The sequence below is a fragment of the Bactrocera neohumeralis genome, chromosome 2 (genome assembly GCF_024586455.1).
Source record: "Bactrocera neohumeralis isolate Rockhampton chromosome 2, APGP_CSIRO_Bneo_wtdbg2-racon-allhic-juicebox.fasta_v2, whole genome shotgun sequence".
NCBI classification, from domain to species: domain Eukaryota; kingdom Metazoa; phylum Arthropoda; class Insecta; order Diptera; family Tephritidae; genus Bactrocera; species Bactrocera neohumeralis.
The window spans coordinates 23,124,317-23,149,543 of record NC_065919.1 but is presented as its reverse complement, the minus strand read 5'-3'; the positions used below and the strand labels follow the sequence as shown (position 1 = coordinate 23,149,543).

Here is a 25,227-nt window from a genome sequence, read left to right as displayed (position 1 = left end):
AACTAAAATATCAAAATTCGCCTACAAGAAGTCTCAAAAGCAATCCTATTGCTAATGTAAAATTGATAAATCGGATGACAACTCCGTCCACTACCCATTGACACTTAAAACGGTATTGTTAAAAATTACTAAGAAGCGCGATAAAGAACTGGAAACGCCAGAGACATTAAATTCTTCCCCCGACATGATGGGTGAAGCCTTTAATCGAGCCGGGTTCAAAATTGGACGACGGGCGTGGCACCCACCATATTTAGGTGAAATCTCATATATCGAGATCTGTTTCATCGATTTCAACCAAGTTCTGTATATAACATTCCTCTGACATTATATGTTACTGGAGGAAAGAAAGACAAAATCGGACCATAACCACGTCTATTTTCAATATGACACAATTTTGAATTTGGTTCTTTCACTACCTAGTATATAAACCAAGAAGCAAATAATGCTTACATTTAACAAGATAAGAGCTTGCACTAATAGTGTTGTTGAAGTGTGCTACCTTATGACAAAACATTCTCCAAATCGAACCATAACCATATACGCCTTCAAATACCGGAAATGTTTACCCAAGATTCTATGCTTCACTTTTTACTTAAGGTAGTAGTCTGGTAACTTATGCCTATTTTCAAAAAAAAAAAAATCCTTTTATTTTAGCAAAGAAAGTGTTGTAAAACAAAATGTTAGGATTTAAAAAAATTCTCGTTAGTAAAGACGAGAATTATAAGTGTGTAGAACAGCCTGTTAAAATTGAAAGCAATCGGTTCCGTAGAAAAAAAGTTAGGACCGGGCCGACCAGAAAAACAATGTTTTGAGAAAAACGCGTTTAAAGTTCAACAACACCGAGAGAGATGACTCCGAGGCGCTCTAGAGAACTCGTTATAACTCCCGAAATATTTCGAATTTCTGTCTGAAATTTCCACAGTATATTCTCAAGATATTGTACTTTGAAATTAAGCAAAAAAATTTTTCGATATTCTGAACACAATTTACCAGACTACTACCTTAAAACAACGGTCAATGTGTGAGATATATAAATGAAATTAAGAGGGAATCCTTTCCTGATATTGGTATGTATTATTGTTAAAAATGAGTTGAATCGGGTCACTGCTTCCCTTAGCCCCCATATACGTCCTTACACGGTCGCCCTAAAAAACGGTTTTTCTCTGTCGTTTCTTTCATATTTTATTCCCAGACCTTAATTTTGCAAACATATTCATAATTTTGGCATGAATTTAGTCTGAAACTGATCGATGAAAACCTATTCCTTATGTGGAAAACTTTTTAATTGACGAGCTGTCCTTCCAAAATTTTGCTTAGATTGTTGCACAAGGCAACAAGGCTACAATCGCCGAGCATATTGTTCAAATCGAACCACTACAGCATATGTATATGTAGCTGCCATGCAAAGTGATCGATCAAAATAAAAGTAAAAATCAATTTATATTTATTTTGTTTCATTGATAACTAAGCCAAGTGGTTACCACTTATGTCAAGTAATTATTATGTCAAGTGACTTACTATGGTCAGACTTTTGTTGTAGAGCATATCTATAGATGCCAGTAGAAGTGAGAAAAGGCACATAAAAGTTTTAATTACATTGAAGTTATGCGTAAAGTAATGAAAAAAGCGACTGTCGATTAAGCGAAATATTTAAATAAGGAAAGAGGGATGAAAGCAGGCATTAAATTTACACGCGAGAGACAGTTGGTCTGCCTTATTGACAACATGCAGCGCCCAAGCAAATGCAAAAAGAGTAAAAAGACATGGAAAGCAGTCTGGCAAGCTGAGTCGTTAATGATTATGCTGGCAGCTTGTACTTTGTGTGATTTTTCTACTTCTGACGAACCCCTTTGAAACGCGCGCTTTAATTATAAGTTGCCCATACGACACGGTGTTTTACGCAGGCCGCGCAATGCAATGCATTTGCTTAAATGCCGAGTGAACTGATAAAAGCGAAACTTCGTTTAATTATTTATTTATTTTTTTCTTTTTTTCATCCAACTCATTATGCTTTAACGCTGCCACTTGGCGCATATTTTCTGCTATCCATTAATGACTACCACTTTATCGCAGCTCCCTTGGGTGCATACAGTGGCGCATTTCACCACGCAGACTATACCGCCCACACCAGCACGAAGCTGACTATCTGCACTTTTTCAGCGCTCACTCGTTGCCTTTTTTCATTAACCACAAATGCAAAGATATGCCTGGCGTCAGAGGCATCATTAGCAGCCATCGAAGCAGGACTAAATCGATCAAATGATAAATTTAATTTACTGTCGCAGCAGTCGTGCCCGCTGCCTTCACCTCATTTCCAATAGAACTTTGTGTGTGCGCGCGTACATACATATATGCCTTGTGGTATCCGCACTGTTTTAACTGCCACAGCCGTTGCGGCATATAATTATCAGTTTTGCTGATAATTAAATTTTTTCGCCGCTTCGCCATCCCAGCAACTCTGCTCCCCGCACTTAACTCCAAACCAATTTATTCAATTGGGGAAACTCAAGCATCTATCGGCGGCTTATTGCTTCTGTGAAATACGCTCCTTGGCATTTTTGTGGCATTTTAGCGCATCGTTCTCTAATAATCGCATAATTCGTCTTGTCTGCTTTGCGCTTATCAATAATGCTATGCGCTAATGCTTCAATCTCATTATATTAATTGATTGATTGCAAGGAAAAGGATAATGACATATTTACTTATATATTTTTTATTGCTATTTTATTTCAGCCTATGCTCAATTGAAAATGTAATGAATATCCAAACCCACAGCAAATGTAAATCTGCTTCGCTTAAGTATTAATTCGCAGTATTTCCGCTGATCTTTCTTCAATACTCATATTGAATGGGTGAAATTAGCATAATTTTCGTTTAATAATTATAATGTGCAGTTATTGAATTCTGAATGAAACTCCTTTATAAAGAGCTTGCTCACAGATTTTTAATCGCAAACTACTATTCTTTTAGCGTCCTTTTATTATCGCTTTTTCCAAGTTCTCTGGATTTGTCAAGAAAAAAGTGTTTGAGTTTCTGTTTTCATGCTCAAATTCTGATTCTACAAACAGGAGAGAAACTGGAATGGGCATGAATTGCCGGTGCGATCTTAATAGAAATACGAAAAAAAACTCTAAAAAGGCAAACTTGAATGAAAAAACATTTTGCCATCCATGTTTGCTGTAGGAGAAACTGAAATTTAAGAAGTCAGAACCCAACATTTTGTCGATCGATGTTATCTAAGCGACATCTTTCTGAGTTTATCATTATCAATTAGCTTGAATCGAAATGAAAAACTTTTGCAGATTTGTGAAGGATTAACAACACTTTGTTGATACAGGATTTTTGTGAAAATATCGCAAGAGAATTCCTTATTCGGAAACATCCGGTATTTACTGTAATCATTCGGAGTGCTGTATTTTGAAACGCCTGAAGCTCATTCGCCTGTGTCCACAATATCGATGCAGCGCAATTTAAGATCGCCCGGCCGATTGCCTTGTATGTTGCCGACAACATGTTTTTGTCCTTCCCCATGTGTTGCAGGCTAGCGACTGGAGGATTTTGTCTCGTCGTTATACTTTGGCAGTAATCGCGGTCGTATGCGGGGTATAGGAGCAATGGCTGTTGAATGTAACACTTAAAATCTTAGAGTTGTACAATGTTGAAATTTTAAAGCCATCAACTGTGAGCTCCCTTCGCTTAATTAGTAAGTATGACCGATGTAGACTTAGTGTCGGAGAATGTCAAGTTTCTTGCAGAGAAGAAACGAGAAAATCGTAGAGATAGCTGTTTACTTTGGAACACTTGACATCGATTCCATTGCCTCACATTAATTTAGGCATTTTTCTGCGAAATGAAGAGAAATTTTCTTCGAAATCAAAAGGTGATCGCCGAAACTGAGGCCCGTTTTGAAGCAAAGATCAAATCATGCTACAACAATAAAGAAAGAAAGTATGTTAGGGTGTAACCGAATAATTCATACTCTCTCAACTTGCCAAGACCAAAGCCAGGGAATAACCTTAAGGTGCAGAAGGTCAACCAGATCTGATTCCAAGCAATTTTATATACATATACGTATATATCACTCATACACTGACCGACATTATCGGCACACGCCTTGTTAGAGTAACGAAAATCATTGTATGTAACACAGTATTTTGTAAACTAAAAAATATCCAATATAATTTCGGTTAATTTAGCCGGAAGTTGGATGATCTCAATTTATGTATATTGGAGATAGTCCATTTTATATTTATTTTTCCAGATACAAAGAACATGTTCTAGACTAGTAAAATGCTCCCATGGTTTCATCGAGGTATCTCGTATAAAATCAAAAATCAAATGAAGTAAAGTCAGCCAAAAGTTTTTCTTTTTACTTTTTCAATTGTATTAAGATAAGTCAAATGTTGGCTGATATATGCGGTATAAATTCATACAACTTTTAATTCTACAGTATTACTTTAATATATTAACTAAAAACTTGAAGTGTCCTTAACTATATCACCAAGTCAAAATAGATACTAGCACATCAAAACTTTGCTTATAATGTTAAAATTCTTAATTTATTCTTCAAAATCTATGTCGTCCTTCTTACAGACCAATAAACATTCCGCCCTGCCTTTCCAAAATAATCGAAAAAGTGTTATTACCAAAGATATCCCTTTTCCTCTATGAAAATAATATAACTGCGATGCAGCAATTCGGGTTTCGGGCAAAACATGGAAAATTCCATAGATTAATTAACGAAATCAGAAAAGCATTTGAGCTTAGACTGTTCAACAATATTTTATTATATAGCCCACTCATTTTATGAGGAGTTTACGCATGGTCTTTTATATAAAATTAAAAAAAATATTCCCTTTCGAATTATATAAAATATTGGAGTTTTATCTATAAAATAAAATTTACTGCAAAACTGGCTAATTTCATATCTGATCAACGACCGATAAGGGCTGGTGTACCTCAACACAGTAGGCTGGACCCAAATCTGAATATCGTATATACAACGGATATTCCAAGCGATAATGATGTACTGATATTTAGTTTTGCAGTTAACATAGTCCTAATAGTCGTAGTAAATGTCTTATCCGAACGTCAACGGTACCAGAGGAGCACTTAGCTTAGTCACAGTCGCTAGCCAACTGGCGAAGAATTGTGAGTGAACCAAAATTGTAATTAAGATTAATAATATCACATTTGATCCTCCAAAATATTTTTTTCATAATTTGTAAAAAATTTAAGTTTTTAGTTCTAAATATTCTCTGTTCTTTCTAATATCACAAGATATTTAAATGGCTATGAAATTGACTTTTCTGTGACTAACTAGCAATGCATTATCGAATACTCAGCTTTAGGCTTGCTGACTATTGGAAAAGTCATTGAATCACAGCACATAACAAAGTCCGCACAATGACATATTATATATTCACTCAAAAGAGTATATATTTATTTATTTATATTTGTTTATTTGTTTCTTATTTCCGTTACAAGCATGAAGGTGTATGTGTTGTATCAATGACCGCAATTTATGCAATGCAGATAATTTCTTTCATTTGTGTGTTTTTCTACCGCGCGTTCAGCTAGCAAACTCTTGTAGTAGCAATGTAAAAAATTCAAGAAAATGTAAATGAAGTCTATATAATGTATAAACAGATATCATCAGCAGCAGTTTTATATCAACTTTTTGTAGTTGTGAAAGCTACATTGATGTGTTGTTGTCTATCACACAGGCACAAACGGGGTGGCCGAAGGCACGACATACATTCACGGAATTTCTTTGATATAAATTTGTGTGTAAACGATAGCAGACTTACATATATATTTATAAACTTATGTACGCAACACATACATATGTCTTTATACTGAAAACACATTCATTTACCTATATTGCATCGCCATAACACACAGTTAAAGCATATTTGGGTGCACGCACACACACACGTATGTGCATTTTGAAGTTTTAATTTGCATTTCTCATTTAATTTTTGTCGCAATAAATTAGCAGCGTTTGTAATACAAGCGTAAGATATAATATAGTGTGCTTGAAAGTTATTGTGAGTAGAAATTGGTAAAAGGTTACGTATACGCCAGGTGGCACAGCTACATAATACAAGTTTTTATTCACAAAAAGTCACTTAGAGCGGTGGATGACGTTTTAGCATATTTGACTGGCCATTAAAGCGCATACTTTTCAGTCAGCTCAATGCCACATTTGCATCATAAAAAATAGCAAATGCGATTTAGAAGTATGTGGTACATAATCTATTAAATTCAGCTTTTGCAAAATAGTTATCGCTGAGCAAATATCCATCGGTTAAGCTACCTGACATCAAAGGCAAAAGCTAAAGTAGCAGAATGCTCTTCATATGCAAATGAATAAGGAAATTTAACTAAAACTACGTAGAGCTGCATAAGTTCAGGCTGCTTGTTGGAGTGGTCCGAAAGAAGTTACTTGAGCAGTGTTATTAAACTAGATGAAATAAAAACAAGAAAAAACGTTAACTTCGGCTACACCGAAGCTGATATACCCTTCACAGGTGCATTTCTTTTAGTAACTATGTGTTCAGTTTATATGGCAGCTATATGCTGTAGTAATCCGATCTGAACAATTTTTTCGGATATTATATTATTACCTTAAGCAGTAATCCATGTAAAAATCTCTTGAAGATACCACGCCAAATGCGAAAGTTTTCCATACAAGCTCTTGATTTCGATCGTTCGCTTTATATGACAGCTATATGCTATAGTAAGCCGATCTGAACAATTTCTTCGTAGATTATAGTGTTGCCTTAGAAAATAATCTACACCAAATTTCGTGAATATATCTTGTCAAATGAAAACTTTTTACCATACAAGAACTTGATTCCGATCGTTCAGTTTGTATGGCAGCTATATGTTATAGTGTTCCGATATCGGCAGTTCCGACAAATGAGCAGCTTCTTGAAGAGAAAATGATGTTTGCAAAATTTCAAAACAATATCTTCAAAACTGAGGGACTAGTTCGTATATATACAGACAGACGGACGGACGGACAGACGCACGGACAGACAGACAGATGGACATGGCTAAATCGACTCAGCTCAGCATACTGATCATTTATATATACTTTATAGGGTCTCCGACGCTTCCTTTTGGGTGTTACAGACATCATGACAAACTTAATATACCCTATTCAGGTTATAAAATTAGTTGTAAAACGAAATAACATGTTATCAAACGGTAAGCTCTGAATTACTGCAACACTAGCATATAGATTATGCTAACGATAATTATTATATTAACTTGAATTTTACAGCATATTGCTCAACCAAATTAAAACTAGTCGCTTTTCTACTCTTCAATACATTTTACACCTTTACTTGCATACACAGTCAAAGGAATATAGAAAAACTCATTCTAATATTAAATCTATATGCAAATCGCCTGTCGTTTGTCCAAGCTAGCTGCTTCTATTTGGCATAAAAATGTATAAATCTGCATAAAAGCTCGCCCGCTTTCATAAATAACGTTTCACTGGCATACAATCGAACGTTTTATATGCACTCAACTACATATTCGTTTAGCACTTAGTATACGAGTACATACAGGCGGCATGTGAAGTTTTTCAGGCACTGTGGATGATTTTTCTGCGATCGAGTGCCACTTCTTTACTTCACTTTTACTGTGAAGTAGATGTAACTGCTCCTATAATCTTAGGATATTTTTTATGTGGGTTTCAAACAGAACATTTATGTTTTTTCTAGAACTTAGACAGATTTAACTAGAAATATATGTAAACATGAAATAAAATCTTAGTTCATATTTTGTCTTACCCTAAATCGGGTTCCAATTTAGTTATTATTTAACAATCCCAATTTCAGTATTTTTTGATGAAACATGCCCGAGTTGTTTAACTCGATCAAAGCTTCTGCTTTAAGACTGTTAAAATATATGATTAATAAGGGATTCGTCAACGTTGTTTTTGTTAAACATGAGCGAACTCAATTTTTGAATTATTTTCAGAGTAAAATAGTAAAAATTTTTGTGGAAAGTTCTCCTGAAATTATTTCTATGAAAACTAGTGCAATATCTTAAAAGGTTAAGTTAGGTTGTTCTGAACGATTATTAAATGGCGATTCAGTTTTATTTGGGCTGAAGTATTCGTCATACAGTACGTTAAGGCTTTTCGCGAGCTTTTAGAGTGACCTGATATCTATTTTTGGTACTTCATCTAGTCCTTTGAACTGCGAAGCTCCTAGATATATAAGACGAGTTGTAGACTCGTCAAACAAAGATGAGATGTTCCAGCGTCCATCTTATGCTTACTCAACACATTCTGCATGTATCGTCTACTATATGTCAATCCGACCCGCATGTATTGCCAATAAGTTATGACCTGTGACTAGGCCAACAGCTGTTCTCAAGTTCATTCGAGACCGTTTGAGTAAAAAGCATACGTGTTTTTCTTGGAGGCTCTTGCACACGTCCTTGACATCCAGTATTGTCTTCAAAGTATTCCGCCTCGCTCTGAATCGTGTTCAGAGCTGTTTTGGAGGCTTCGTCATAAATACATAATTTTTGGTAATTGCCGTCACTTTTGGCAATCTCATGCTGCTGACATATTAGTCAGTATACCGCCCATTGACTCCAGGGAGATGAATTCGAGCGATTATATCTGCTATTAGCGCCTAAAACAGTATATGCAAAGATTGAGGAGAAGAATAAGTGCACCACAGTGTGGCAGGAGTGGTGGAACTCCTCATCTGAAATGCACCGGCCCCATCGTCTTATACGGCACTATAAGAATGTGACTGATAAATGGAAAGCTGTTAGCGAAGCGTCAGCATTCATAAAGACAACTCAACTGAAACCTTTTTAACAAATTAAGCGTTCGTCAGTCTATGCAATAGAGTAGAATTAAATGTCCTGTCCTTCTCTTGAAGTAATACTTAGCCGCTGGTTCCGTGGGAGAGTCTTGAGTTGGGAGTAGATTAGGTTTAACGGATTAAAGTACCGGACACCGGCTTTCGATGATTCCCCCTATTATAAAAAAATATAATGAGTTTGGTAGTCTGCGTAAAAATTTGCATATCTTTCCAGCACTTCGTCTACTGGTCCATGCGGCTCTGCTGTTCAGTATCAGCCTTGCGTTTGTGTGGAATCTAAGAAAGATTCTTAGTTTACTCGTCTATATGTACATAGTAAAACCCTCACGCACATACATTGTGCTTAACTTTCAGCTAGTAAAGGGTAAACGTCATTAATTTGGTCAATGAAAACATCAGGAACAAACGATTTTCTTCAATTAGGTTTCTAGAAATGCCAACGGCCTTTAAGTAATATTTTATTGTGCATAATGAAATGAATAATGAGTCTGAATTATAAAACGCAAACTGCAAAATGTATTGCTTGTTTCAATCGATTAGAGTTCAATCAATGTACTGTTGTTGTACTAATATGAATTTAAGTTCGCTTTGATACCTGAGAGAATCACAACTTCTTAATATGTTTAGTTTTAAGATTTTTTTAAGTAATATATTTATCGCAAGAGATAAATAAAAAACATAATGCTTAACTAACAAAATTAAATTAAAAATTAATTAAATACAAACATCATCATGTTATAAATCTAATGCTACTTGTATATACTTGTAATATATCGCATGAAATATTTTTTAAATTTTTCCACAAAAACTTTTTTAAAGAACTAAATTTTTGCAAAAGACGTAATGCAGCATGGAACGAAAAAAATAACAAAACAAAAGGGAAGCGAACAAAAAGAACAAGCAAACAAAGCGCGCTTTGATGTTAAGGAACTCCGTGAGTGACATTTCTGCTGCCAGCGTTGTTTTCAGAGAATGTGCCTTTGTGCATTTCCATACCAATTTTTTCACTCGGCAACGCAAAGTAGCTACGCAGTCAGTTGTACACGCAAGCACGCCGCCAGGTGCGGCTTGTATGCACAGCTTATGGGCATGGCATGGTGTAGCATAGCGTAGCGTGTTGTGGCATGAGCGCTTTGGAGGTGTTTATTGCTGTTTGCTGGTGGCAGTGCTAAATCAAAGCAAAGTCACAAGCACGCCTGCAGATCTACAAACGAGCCTATGTGCTTGGCTACGTTTGTTTGTGTATTCTGCTTTGGTGCTGTGTACACACCCAGCCACACAGCTCGCAGCCTAACTGTATACCACACAAATAAAAGTTAGTGAATATAACTGTAGGTGTGTTTGTACGTGTGTATATGCCTAAGTATGTATGTTTGTGTGTATGTATAAGTGACAGCTTTGCGTTTGAGCGGCTTATCTGTGTGCTGGTAAGCAACTGTGAGTGCTTTGCACACGCTTGTCTACTTGGCAGACTGAAAAGGAAATGGCCAATTAAAATTTTAAATTAAAAGGAAACTTCAACTACACGTTAAGGCGGTGAATGCCATTTGTGGTCATAAATTTTCACCAGCCAGTCGGCTGGATTTTACTATTATGCCTGTTATTGCTGCTATTATTGCTTCAACACTAGTTGTTGTTGCTGTTGCTGTTTGTTGTGTTGTGGCATTTTTACTCCGTCCGCTGTGTGTGTCTGAATATTTGCGCCTTCTGCCTGTCGCCATCAGTGTCTTGCCACTTTTTGTCTTATTTAAGTGCAATATAAATGTAGATGTAGTGATTGCCATAAAAGTGATATATTCGTGCATGCATGTGTGTGTGTGTGTGTGTGGTCTGTATCAATTTGATTGCGGTTGCATGGCAAGGCGGAAATAAGCAAAGTGTGAAAGTCGTAAACCGCAAAGATACGAATGAGGCAGGATATATGGTTATTTTGGCAAGCGAACAAGCCAAAATAAAAAGGGCAAACACACAGACATGTATATACGTGTAGTACAGTTAGCCAAATACTTGTTTGGTATGTGCATGTGGCCAGCGCCAGGTGACGCCATTTAATTGCAGTTTCGTTGTGTGTTTAAAAGTTAACGTTATAAATCGGTATTTGTGTCACTTGTGCGCTTTGCTTGTGTTGGCTTCTTAATCAAGATTGCTTTCTTTCTTTCTCAGCGCTCGCCGACTAAACTGCTTTATTATGTAATTTTCGTGCAAGCCCTGGACTCGCTTGAAGGTAGTAATCTGTTGTAATTTTTCTTTTTGCTTCTATCTTACGCCTTCTCGTGCATTAATGGCCATTTTTAGGTGAGCATTCCGCCTTGGTGGCAGTGAAAGTGGCAACGAAGGGATTTGCCGATTGTCCAAAGTACATTTAATTTATTAGAAAAATGGCGGTAAAGGTTTTCTTGATTGCAATCTTTTGTTGCTACGCTTTGGGAGCCACTAAGCCGAAAAGAGCTGCGGTCGGGGGACGTGAGTTTTTGAGGGAGGAATAGGAGAGAGAGAGAGAGAGAGAGGTAGAGCGATTGTTTGTCTAAAACGTTTTGCTGCGACTTATGATTGTTATAATGTTGCATTTAGACGCGTAAGATAGCAAACTTAAAGGTTTTATGTATCTTCGATGAGAAGAAGTTCATAACGCTGAGATTTCAAGCTGCGCTTTCAGTTGAATCCTATTTGACTTTTTCTGGAACTTCACCGTAGCAGATCAAACCTTTGTAAAACCCATTTGAAATATATATATTGTAATACACATACATACAAAGCGAACTCTAATTACAAGTGAGAAGCCTTTGGCCTACCAAAGTTAAATACTTTTTTTGGCAAAATTTGTTTTTAATAAAGAAAGTTCCCTTTAAGGGTGATACACTGATTATAAAGACCCTCCAACTGATATTCCTATTTATTCTTTGCTTCAAAATATGCCTCAGCTTCGGCGAACACCTCTTCATTCGACGAATATTTCTTCCCAGGGAGCACTCTTTTGATATAAGAGAACAAGTAATAGATGCTGAAGGCCAGACCTTGAGAATACGGAGTATGTGGCAGCAATTCGAAACCCCGTTAATGGATTTTTGTCATCCTTTTCACTTCCATGTGACTCGGTGCATTTTCTTGGTGAAACTGCGCTTTCTTTTTCTATAAAATTTTCTGCGATTTCATCCATCAAACGCTCTAATAACGTTGTGTAGTAGTCGTTGTTAATAGATCTTACTTTTCCAAGGAAGTCAATCAAAATTCTACGCGTTCTATGCGCGACCCAATATACAGACGCCTTGCCAACCCTTTGGTGCGGGTTCATCGTGTGCAGTCCACTCGGATGACTATCGATAGAACTTTGGAGTGAAATGATGGAGCCATGTTTCATTTATTGTCACATATTGATGCAAAAACTCGGGTTTATTATGCTTGAACCTCCCGAAACACTGCTCCGAATCATGAACTCATTGTTGTTTTTGGTCAAAAGTGAGTTCGCACGGCAACCAATTAGACATTCTTTTAATATTATTAAAGTACCTGCTATCTCTAACGACTACACGTTATAGGCATCCAAAGTTGTTTTCTGGACTTTTTTTATATTTTTGTTGGTATCAACTTCTTTTGGGCGTCTACTGCGCTCACCGTCTTCGGTGTTCATTCTAAACTAAGCACACCGATACTTGATGGTCAAGTATATACACGCGCCTTTTGAAAGTTGGGGCTAAAGTCATATGGATTTAGTTCTAGTATTACCATTTATGTGTCAGGCACAGTCAATTGATCTGTTATCACATAAAAGATAAGGTCCAAATTATATGTTAGATACCAATTCTAACTCTAACACAACAAAAATTGTAGGCAAGCAACCAGAAACATACTCATCAACATAACAGTTATTTAGAGATGGATATTTATGCATGGACTTTACCTGAGCTATTATATTCCCTGATATATGGTACATAGTAAGCGTTGATACTCTTATCCAAAAAAAAAAAAAAATTCTTAGAATTATGATAGAGAGTGAGCTTTTTTAGTTTAATGTAAGAAAAATATGACTTATTTTATGACAGAATGCCTCCGTCATAACGGGAATTGATTATTTTAATAGCTGTTCGATTTGGATTCCTCAAGACCCTCAAACTAATCAGTTGTTTTTACTTTAAGCTCCTCATTTGAATAAAAACGGTTTTCAGTGAGCAACTTTTTGAGGTTAGATAATAGAAAACAGTCACAAGTTACAATTTATCATTCATAAACTGAATGAGCAACGATGTCCAAAAAACAACTCACCTGAAAACACTTTTCAGATTGCGGCACAAACAAAAGAGTTTCTATCATTGTCTTTGAGCACTTTCCTTAGTATTTAGGACTAAGAAGTAGGTTTTCAATTTCTGATTTTGAATTCACTCCAGAACAGATCATGTTCGTCTGACCGACCGTCTACATATAATCAAATTAGTCACTCAGTTCTTAAAATATCGATCCAAATTTTGCATACATCCGTTTCTCCTGAAAAATCTGCTCACTTGTGGGAACCACCGATATCATGCCACTATTACATATAGCTGCTGAAACGTTCCAAATCATACTCTAGTAATGGACAACTTTTTTTATTGGCGAGACATCGTCACTGAGTTTGTAAAGAACTGTTACTCAGGGCAACGGTACAATAACTGAAGAAATTGTTCATATAGCATGTAGGAATCATGCAAACCGACCGATCAAACTCAAGTTCTTGTGTAGAAAACTGGTTTATTTGAAGAATGTCTTCACGAAATATTACACAAACTAAATATTATCTAAAGGTAGCGATACAATCTACGAAGAAAGTGTTCGAATCGGGTCACTATAACAAAAAGCTGTCATACAGACTGTTCAAACATATGCCTTTTTATGGAAAACTTTTTTATTTAACGAGTTATCTTCAAGAACTTTGGCATAGATTATTATCTAAAGCAGCGCTACAAGCTTCAAATCATACTACTATAACATATAGCTATCATACAATATCATAGTGCCCAAAAAAAATCAGATTCGTTGATGACATATTCTGTATCTGCGAAGACTTTTATGCTTCTTAACGGTTCTTATATATTTTTTCTAATTTTTAATACAAAATTTTCAGGAAAATTTCCCTAATTCAAGTTTTACGTATTTTGCGTTATGTATGTATGTATGTACGACTATACTATGCAATCACAGCTGATAGACGAGTGTATGCATGTATATGAATTGCAACACACACTCACACATGTACGCAAACAAAATCGAATTTAGTTGAAATATTTCGCATACGAAGTGCAGCAAAATCAATCAGAAGAAAAATGAAACGAACAGGAGAATTGGAAATTTCGATTCAATCGAGCAGAAGCAGACAAACAGCAGTCACACTAATCGCTTAGCGCCATTTTGAACGCACACAATAACAATTTCCAGCAACGCTGGACAAAATCAAACGAGGAATTGAGCTGACAATCGAAGACATACTCACACACATTCACATGCACACATCGACATGCAGTTGGCAGCCGCTTTGCCGTTGACCAGTGCGAATGCTGTATAGAAAAATGCAACAAAAAAAACCAACAACTACAGAAATATATTGCAAAGGAAAATTGGAATTGTGAAGCGGCAACAAGAAAATTGTGCAGGGCGCAGCAGCTGGTCAGTTGAAGCCTGAGTTGAGCAATCAATTGCGAAGGCGGCAAAAGTCAATTGACGATAGAGTCGTGAGGAAAATGTTGGCAATTCAACGATTGCTGTTGAAAGATGCAATAATGGTTGAACAAAAATTATTGCTTGGCTGGAAACCTTATCCACTTTTGCTGCCGTAAAGGCAAGGCAGGAGATGAGCTAAATCGCATTCTTCGCACTATACGGATTGCACTTACACACACATACACTCGCATAAATGTACATGTCTGCGACAGTGTGGAAATTCGTCAGCCACGAAAGGAATCCAACTGCACCGAACTGAGACTGAATGCATTCGAGGAGAAGTATTCAATCAGCTGTGACACTAAGAGTTGGACGCACACACATTTCATTTATCATACGGGCGCATACGACATTCAGAGGCACACACTATGTAATTGTTACAATGTAAGTTGATTTATATAATTGATTATTGCTAGTGGCTGAGCTTAATCGCTTTAAAAATTCAGTTTGACATATGCAAGATTCTCAATTTCGAGAAATGAAATTTCTTATAGGAATATACATACATATATACATATATGTGACTTGGTCTACGAAAAGGGAGCTAACGTGCGAAAACTAGTTTTCTGGGAAAAGCTGTTAAAAATAATCGTCAGTTTCTCGTTATCTCATCAATTGTTCTCCTTTTTTTTACACCTAAGCTCCTTTCCGTAGACCAGGTCACATATATACATGTATATATATGATCCTATTCAGCATATTAGGGCTCAACAGCTTAAGGCTTATAACATGATAATTTTTTGAAGATCCTACAATGAATACAAACAGAAGAAAGCTAGGAACTAATATTTTGTCGAATCTACCTACATATGCGAAATCTTACATTGTATATTCAGTATTGTTTGGCATTTCATCATAATGAAAGGAATTACGCGTAAACAGCGTTTACAAATTGTACCACTTCATTACGAAAATTCACGTTCTGTAAATAAAGTGTTTCACGCGCTTCGCTCACCTTATGGTCAACATATTCGGCTTACTGAGCGTACTATTCGCAACACCATCATACATTTCGAGACCCAGCATTCATTATTGGTAATATTCGACCGAATAGACGGCGATCAGCAAGCAGTGTAGAAAATATAGCAGCCGAAGCTGAGAGTGTACACGAACACCGAACGGAGTCGACTTGACGCATTTTACGTCGAGATTTTATATTGAAAGCATACAAAATACAGCTTATGCAAGAAGCCGTTCGACCTTCTCAAGCGATATCGTTTCGCTCTGTAGGCTCTTGAAGCTTCCAAGAAGATCTGACGTTTTCGAGCCAAATTTTGTACAGCGATGAGTCCTTTTCTGGTTAATAGGGGCTATACACTATGCAACACATCGAGCATTTTTTTTTTGCATTAAACCAACGCGAATTATATATTCAAAAAAATTTTGTCAAAAAAAACCATTTCTTAATTTTTGATATTTTTCAAAGATATCCATTATATAGAAAATATATTTAAGTTTAATAAACATTTTGAATTTTTTGTTTCAGCATCAATCGACCGGAATTGCCAGAGTTGAGGCAATTTTTTTAACTTCCGCAGACAGCACATTACTCCGTTATTTTTCAATATTTTTTAAAAATTTTTTTTATGTTGGCTAAAAATATACTTTATTACGTCCACAGAACGTCGAAACATTCAATCTGTAAAAAAAATTATTGGCTCAACATCATAGCCCCTTAATGGGTATATAAAAAATCAAAATTGCCGCATTTGGGACGAAAATCAAACTGAAGAGATTCGAGAGCCGCTTATCATTCCAAAAAACAACGGTTTAGTGTGGATTGTGGGCTATGGAAGAATCATTGGTCCATATTTCTTAAAAATGATGCAAAATCAGGGGGACCGTTATGACCGCCTATTTATGCCTGCAATTGCAGCTCAACACTTTGGTTCCAACAAGTCGGCGCCACTTCCCACACATCACATCAATCTATGAATTTATTGAGAGGACACTTCAGTGAGCAGATAATTTCATATTTTGAGCCCGTCGATTGGCCACCAAGATCTTGTGATATTACACTGTTATACTTTTTGCTGTGGGGATATGTAAGGTCTAAAGTTATTTACCAGTCGAAATGCTCAAACTTCTTCTCAGCTCAAACAAGTCATCGAAAATTGAACTCAACGGATGGACCCTCTGAGATGTAGCCAAAGAATGTTATTTCGAATTATAATGAATGTTCTGATGAATACACGTCTAATGACTGCAATATGAATGTTTCAATTTTCACAATAAGTCAAATGCTGGAGACAACCCTCTCTTTTCACAGTACAACTGTGAAATTCATAAGGTTGTGCAGAACGACGTTGAGCACCTTCGGCTTCATCAAATCTGGGAAGGCTGCTCTGAGCCGTTCGATACCAGACGAGGTTTTCGATGATACCCTGTTGTGAGTCTTATTTAACAAAATGTTGGAAAAAGTTATATTGCCGCTAATCTGAACGGCAAAGCCACTTTTTCTAGTCTAAAATTACAATGCTGCTGGTGTGCGCAAATAATTTTGACATTGTTGCAGTGCAGTCTCTCCCAATGTGGAGAAAGAAGTGAAAGATTCCTCTCGTCGGATGAACTACGTCACTGTTGATAGGCATAAATTCAAAAAAGTTAAGAACTTTGTATATTTCTGAAGCAGTATACAACAAATTTAATTTAATAATCTGGAGATTTAGGCCAGATTAAAGCTTGAACAAAAATTGCTGCTTTGGCATCGGTAAGCAATTGAAAAGTCGAGGAACAAAAATTATGCTCTCCGTTCTACAAAACGTTTGACTTTCAGAATAATTCTTTTTTTTCAGCAAAATCATTTTATTTTATTCAAAATACTCACGTTTTGTGCACGGTCCAAAAGCATGTCGAAATAGTATGGCCGCCGGTATGCCAGTGCAACCTTTTGAATGGCCTCTACGTCTTCATAACACTTTCCTTTCATGGAGTCGCACGGTGCCATATCAGGTGAATACGGGGAGTGGTTAATTGTTAAAAATGTGATTTTTGGTCAAATAATCGGTAATAATGATGTTCTTCGAATGTTGTATTCTGCGCAAATTTTGGTCGTCAGTCAATTTGTACGGAAAAACCGTGCACACACCTCTCGTAACCCCAAATATTTTGTCAAAATGCGATAAATTCATGTTTTGGAGAAGTTCAATTCCATTTCCATAAATGTCAATGATGATATCAGCTGATTTTTGATGAATTCACGCACAGTTTCGATGGAATTTCCGGTGATCACGGATTTTATTTTTAACGACCACTTTGAAAACGTTTTGCCAATGCTTAGACAAGCATCGCCTTAACTTGTTTCATTAATTGAATCATTCCGGTAAAAGTTTTACCAGTTTTAAAACAAAATTTAATGTTGGCTCCTTGTTTCGCACCGATAACACAAACATACTGACACTTAGAACGCAATAACTTCACTTCCAATCGATGAAATGTCATGAAATCACTGGACAATCGATAAAGATAGCAGATTCTAACGCACCAGTCGACATATAGATGGCGCCACCAGGGAGCGCTAGATTTAAAAAGTCCTGTTTACTTTGGAACTCACCTTGTAATATGCAGACTTAATTCCCAAAAAACAAGTAAAGTGTGAGTTTTATAAAGGATCTCGTTGCTAATACTATATTTTGGCACCTAAAATGCAAAGAACGTATCATCGAAAAATTCGAAATTAAAATGTTCAGCTTCCGCTGTCAGATATAACCAATATATAACCATTTTATAACCAAAACTCCAGTCGGCTTTTCCTTCGCCTTTAAACTTTTGAAAAGTGAAGTTACGTTATTTTACATTTCAGGTGACGATATACATATTATTTGAGTTTAAGCAATTATCTTATTTTCAGTCACTGGTTATGTAAACACTTTTTCACTTTTCGCTGAAGAATGTGAGTCGCGACCAATATTAAATTGTATGTCCTTTTAAAGTTGACACCATAAAGAGTTTTGATATAAATACACATGGTATGTTAGGCATTTGAATTAAATATTTGAAATATGTACAACTCGCTTTTGCTTTCACATACATATAAAAATATAAATAAACACAGAACAAAATAAAACGAATGATTATACTTACCACATCTATCAACTGCGATAGCCGTAGACCCATTTTGACCGTTAAACGATCGGAATTATTGCCCACTGGCCTGATTAAACGATTGTAATTGCTTAAAAGATCGTCGTATAAACGTTTTGCATCTGGGTTGGCCAGGCCGCCGGTGGCAAAATGTAACGCTATGAACACAGCTGTGAATAGCACGCTCCCCATCTTAGGCCAGGTCCACCCCTGTGTAAACGAAAAAAGTGAAATTGAAAAGCAGAAAAATATTACTTTTTGGTTTTTATCATGTTAAGAGGTATTATATTAGGACGAAATTATTTATGGTTAAAAATATAAATAAAATATTCTATTTAATAGTCGTTTTGGTTGCTTGTGTAATAGATCAATCAAGCTGATACGATGCTTTAAAGAGAGAGAGACAACAGAAGTCTTATTTGGAGCCACCTTTGTATTTTTTTGTTGAGCTTTCGAACTTAACGCTAAGAAAATTGAGAGTGGTATGGCTCGGAGATTATATTCGATGAACTCAGTGTTTCCTTATCGTCAACAGTACAACCATCAACCATAATTATAATGTCATGTGACTATTTTACCTTTCCAAAATTTTTCTAGTAGGTAATTCTAGTATTGTGTCACGAGCAAGTATTTTTCACCAAATTAATTTCTATGAACAGAGACGTCTCTTTAAACCAGAATAAATTTTTTAACACAATCGGATCTGTGGCTAACCGGATTAGATCCTAATAAAACAAGAAAAAAGTTAACTTTGGCTGCACCGAAGCTAATATACCCTTCACAGGTGCATTTCTTTTAGTAACTATGTGTTCAGTTTGTATGGAAGCTATATGCTATAGTAATCTGATCTGAAAAATTTTTTCGGAGATTATGTTATTACCTTAAGCAGTAATCCATGTCAAATTTCGTGAAGATACCACGTCAAATGCGAAAGTTTTCCATACAAGCCCTTGATTCCAATCGTTCAGTTTGTATGGCAGCTATATGCTATAGTGAGCCGATCCGAACAATTTCTTCCGATATAATACAATTTCTATGAACAATAACATACCAAATTTCGTGAAGATATATCGTCAAATGTGAAAGTTTTCCATACAAGAAGTTGATTCCGATCGTTCAGTTTGTTTGGCAGCTATATGTTATAGTGGTCCGATATCGGCAGTTCCGGCAAATTAGCAGTTTCTTGACGAGAAAATGACGTTTGCAAAATTTCAAAACGATATCTTAAAAACTGAGGGACTAGTTCGTATAAATACAGACAGACGGACAGGTGGACCGACAGACAGGCGGACATGGCTAAATCGACTCAGCTAGCACATACTGATCATTTATATATATATACTTTATAGGGTCTCCGACGCTTCTTTCTGGGTGTTACAAACTTCGTGACAGACTTAAAATACCCTTTTCAGCGTATAAAAAGCATGTATACAATTATTATTAACCATATCCTCCTAATCTCCTCTACAATTCTTGATATTCTTCTTGGTTTTGCTGAATCATCATTTTGAAATAATTATTATTTTCCCTTAATTACTAACCTATTGCTAACCAGTAAGCAATTCACAAAGCTGCCCAGCTTCGATTGTTGTATGCGCACTTTATTACTTTTTTTGCACACTTTTATGGCTTCGAAATAGTAATCGGTGCTTGGCAAACCCATAAACACTTAAATGTAGTTGAAATTCGATCACTTTCGAAGCATATTAGCATAATTTTAGGCTTATAAAAGTGCCAAAGCCCTTAAAGCAGCGCCACTTCATTGCGCCGAAAAAGTTGAACGTACATAAATGCAGAAATTTTCAATTTTATTTGCCGACACCAAATGCTGACACCATTTATCGAGCTATTTGCTGGATTTACCGTTTGTGGAACGGCGTGCACAAATGCAAGCAGAGCTCAACGACACCTACACAAGTGCATATACATATACATTATATAGTATACGCTGAGGAGGAAGTATGTGTGTGTGTGAGTATGCCTTGAAGCCCGTAAGCTCCGCTCTGAGTGACTATGGTGTTTAATACATAAGCCCCGCTGCAAGTTGGCGTATATGTGTTTTGTTGTGTGCGCTGACAAGTGCTCAGTTGCGGCTGTGGGGCACTGCTTGCCGGCGCTGTCGCTTATGGGAAGGTTTAAGTGTAAAATTTATCAAATCGTAAATTTCGCCACACCCAACCTACAGAGCCAGATAAATGCAGTGGCTTATGCTGAAGACACGTGCAGGCATACACAATGACATATATATAAAAGTATATATGTAAATAAGCCCTATATAGTTGCCGTAGTCGATCGTTCATTGGCAGCGTGCAAAAGACTCTCAAAACTATTTCCGACATTGCCAAATTTTGCCTCTTAATCTTTGCCGCTTGACTGCTCGAGGGCTAATGGCACAGCAAAGGCGCATGTAAGTATGCAAGTACTGCGTGTTTCGACTACATAACTGCTGTTCCAAGAGCGCAGAGAAGTTCGGATTTAAAGTAAGAAGTAAACACAAAAAATATTGGCACTACAGGGTGCTACAAAGTAAAGAAAAATACTTAAACTATGACAAATATATTTTTTGCCAAGGAAAGAGCTTCACTGAGATTTCGTCAAGCAAAAAATTATGATTGAAAAAAGTATGAATTATTGAGTCACTTAGTCAAAAAACTTACTTAGTGAAAATTTAAAAAAAATTTAAGTTTTGTTTATTTAACAAGTAAGGAAGGGCTAAGTTCGGGTGTCACCGAACATTTTATACTCTCGCATGATAAAGTGATAATCGAGATTTCATTATCCGTCATTTACATATTTTTTTATTTTGCTGTAAAATTAATTAGATTAGTAGCTCCTGAGATATGGTTTTTGGTCCATAAGTGGGCGACGCCACGCCCATTTTCAATTTAAAAAAAAGCCTGGGTGCAGCTTTCTTCTGCCATTTCTTTTGTAAAATTTAGTGTTTCTGACGTTTTTTGTTAGTCGGTTAACGTACTTTTAGTGATTTTCAACATAACCTTTGTATGGGAGGTGGGCGTGGTTATTATCCGATTTCTTCTATTTTTGAACTGTATATGGAAATGCCTGAAGGAAATGACTCTATAGAGTTTGGTTGACATAGCTATAGTAGTTTCCGAGATATGTACAAAAACTTAGTAGGGGGCGGGGCACGCCCACTTTTCCAAACAAAATTACGTCCAAATATGCCCTCCCTAATGCGATCCTTTGTGCCAAATTTCACTTTAATATCTTTATTTATGGCTTAGTTATGACACTTTATAGGTTTTCGGTTTTCGCCATTTTGTGGGCGTGGCAGTGTGCCGATTTTGCCCATCTTCGAACTTAAACTTCTTATGGAGCCGAGAAATACGTGTACCAAGTTTCATCATGATATCTCAATTTTTACTCAAGTTACAGCTTGCATGGACGGACGGACAGACGGACGGACGGACGGACGGACAGACAGACATCCGGATTTCAACTCTACTCGTCACCCTGATCAATTTGGTATATATAACCGTATATCTGACTCTTTTAGTTTTAGGACTTACAAACAACCGTTATGTGAACAAAACTATAATACTCTCCTTAGCAACTTTGTTGCGAGAGTATAAAGATGATGTTTTTATCGAAACACCATCGATATTTTTCGTTTATTAAAATGCCAAAATTTTGCGTTCAGTTATTTTCTGGAGGTCGTGAAAGGATCAAAACCTGAACAAACTCAAATTCGGAAAAGATCAAAGAAAAGACACAGGGTGCCATTTGCGTTAATCTAAAGATTTGCAGACTGCTGTATAGAGATAAACATTTCAACATTATAATATTATAAAACTGAAGTTTTGTTTACTGTTTAAAGTAGCTCTAAATTCTAAAACGATCAGTAAATGGTTCAGGGTATCTTATGCGTTAATCGAAAGGCTTTCAGACCGCTGATAGCGCTAAATATTTCCTAAAAAATTAAGAGAGATAGTATTTATTGCCATTATCCTATAAATTTGAAATTTTATTGATTTCTGGAAGTCGTCAAAAGATCAAGTCTTAATAAGTCCTCAGATTCCATAAACAATACAGGGCGCTATTTGTGTTAATCAAAAAGTTTCAGACTGCTGAATAGAGCCAAATAATTCATAAAATATTAGGAGTATATTTGCATGGACTAAACCTATCGACTAAAAAGAGGCGAGATTTTCTTCGCCTTCTCGACCATTAAACGAAAAATCGCACAAGAAAGATACAAAATTAATGTTATAGCGATATAAATCTAAAATTATGAATAAAGCTTTCAAAGCCTTACTTTTCACTGAGGTATCTTGAATCCTGACTCCACAAATAAAACTCAAATGCTGAAACTTAAAGTCGATTTTAGCTAAGACACCAACTTTCAACATAATTTATGAGCCTGACGCACTTCAAACCAGTTTGCGACCAGTACATCGTTGGTGAAGAAACCTAAAACTTACCATCCGTTCTTTACTTGCGTGAAAGAAGATATTCCGCTGACAGCCTGCACGCGTGATTTGTAGCAGTTTTGCAGTAGTTTAAAAAATGTGATTTTAATGCTTGAAAAAGTTTGCCAACTGCTGCTTTTATCTAATAAAAAACTAAAAGACCAAAATAACAACAAAAGCACATCACAACAGCTGTATGTCTCCACAATATTGCCAGGAGCGACGAAACGGCTCATTGTTTTCTATTTTTTTGTCACTATTTATGTGAGTTAACGGAAAATTGCATTGGCGCACGCAAAGCAGACATTTCATAAGTTGAGCACGCACTCGGGCGAATATCCCGTTATCAAAAATTATCACATACACATGTATACGCATTGAGGATATAACCAATATTTTAAAGCAGTTTAGCAACAAGTATCAAATATATACTAAATACAAAAAATCAAATGTAAATAGCATATCGTCACCCAAAATGCAAAATAACGTTTCATCGAAAAATCTAAATTGATTGTTTTATTGCTTAAGAATGACTACATGAAATTACATAAAGGATTCCGCTGTCAGATATAACCAATATATAACCATTTTATTAGCAAAACTCAAATTTTGTTTCTTTAATGATGTTTGTTGTATGTTCTATTACAGCGTTTTTCCTTCGCCTGTAAACTTATGAAAAGTGATTTTTGATATTTGGTAACCATAATTAGCAGAAAATAAGAGGAAAATCCATTTACATTAAATAGATGTCAGCTTTTAATATAGTATAATAAATTCGTAAAATCCACAAAAATTAACTCTCGAACGGCTGTGAACCACTGAATGATACTTTCAGGTTACGTATCCGCAATGGCGCTTTCTGCGTAGAATTGTGTGTTTCGGAAAAAGCGTGCGCTCAGTTCTGAGTACCGAAGCTGATTTGCATTTCTCATGGCAAGTGATTCTTAACAGTTAACATACGCTTACAAATAGATATATCAACTGGCACTAAATCGAAAAGAATTTATCGAGAACTGCGGTCACTTCATTGACGAAGCTCTAAGTGATTTTTTCTCCATATCGAATCATGAAATGTGAATGCATGTAGTAATTTAAAGACAATTAATGAGATATAAAAGATCTTTATTTATTTTGTTGTTCCACCATTGCCTTGTGAAGCTATCAATCAACGTAGTCGATCACTTGTACTGGCAGAGGTGACCCAGCTGTTGAAACATTTTTGTGGTCCTAAAAAATAACATTGAGTAACTGTTTACAAAACCTGAAGACCAGGGTGTCTCTCGAAGACCGAAACACATATATATATATATATCACTCATATCACATCGGTGCTGTTATGTGCTGCGTAAGCATGAAATATCGAACTGCAAGAGAGAGAATAACTAAAACACTTTTACGACGGTTGCGGGGAAATTACGAAACTTGTGACTTCTTAGATCTTTTAATGGATATTTAAGCCACACCTTTGCGTGCTAAACTAATACCTCAGATATATATAGACTATTTACGCTTCATATAACTTAATACATCGATTTTCAGTCAATTTGTGAAATGAAGAAACGATTGGCACATCAAAAAACCCTTTTATAGGCATATCACCATATCACCAAAATATGAAAAATATTACGATTATGCCAATATATATAATGCTCCTAATATATATAGGCTGAATAGGCTAAGTTTGTCGTGAAGTATGTAACACCTAGGAGAAAACTTCGGAGACCCCAAAAAATATAGCTATACATTTAAACGATTAAAGTGACAAAGTGACCTGTCATATTTGCTCTCCTGTCTGTCTATCTGTATATATGTACGGCTCAGTTTTTGTGATATCGCTCTGAAATTTTGTACACGTCCTTTACTCACCCAAAAAATTGCAGATTTGTCGAATCATCCGATATCAGTTAACAATTTCATATAACTGCAATAAAAAGTGACCGATTGAACAGAAATTTTTGTACGGAACACTATTTTATTTGGCAAGATATCCTCAGGAAACTCGGCGTACATTCATGTCTTCAATATTAGCAGAGGAATGAACTGAATTAAAATGAGATTTCTGACATGATCGTGACGATACAAGGCTTTTAGTCAATATTTAAGCACATTTCAAAAGCTAACTTAAGATTGTTCATTGTTGATCAGAGATACTCCGTTGAGAATGT

General features: G+C 36.1%; 1 protein-coding gene across 1 annotated transcript in view; it reads right to left on the bottom strand.

The window, feature by feature from the left end:
- LOC126768107 (acetylcholine receptor subunit alpha-like 1) overlaps positions 1–25,227 on the bottom strand; it is a 294,729-nt gene that overhangs the window by 84,175 nt on the left and 185,327 nt on the right. The window contains exon 2 of the mRNA XM_050486001.1: positions 18,633–18,842. Coding sequence (XP_050341958.1) covers positions 18,633–18,824 — 192 coding nt within the window. The 5' untranslated portion in view covers positions 18,825–18,842. The remainder of the gene's footprint in view (positions 1–18,632; positions 18,843–25,227) is intronic.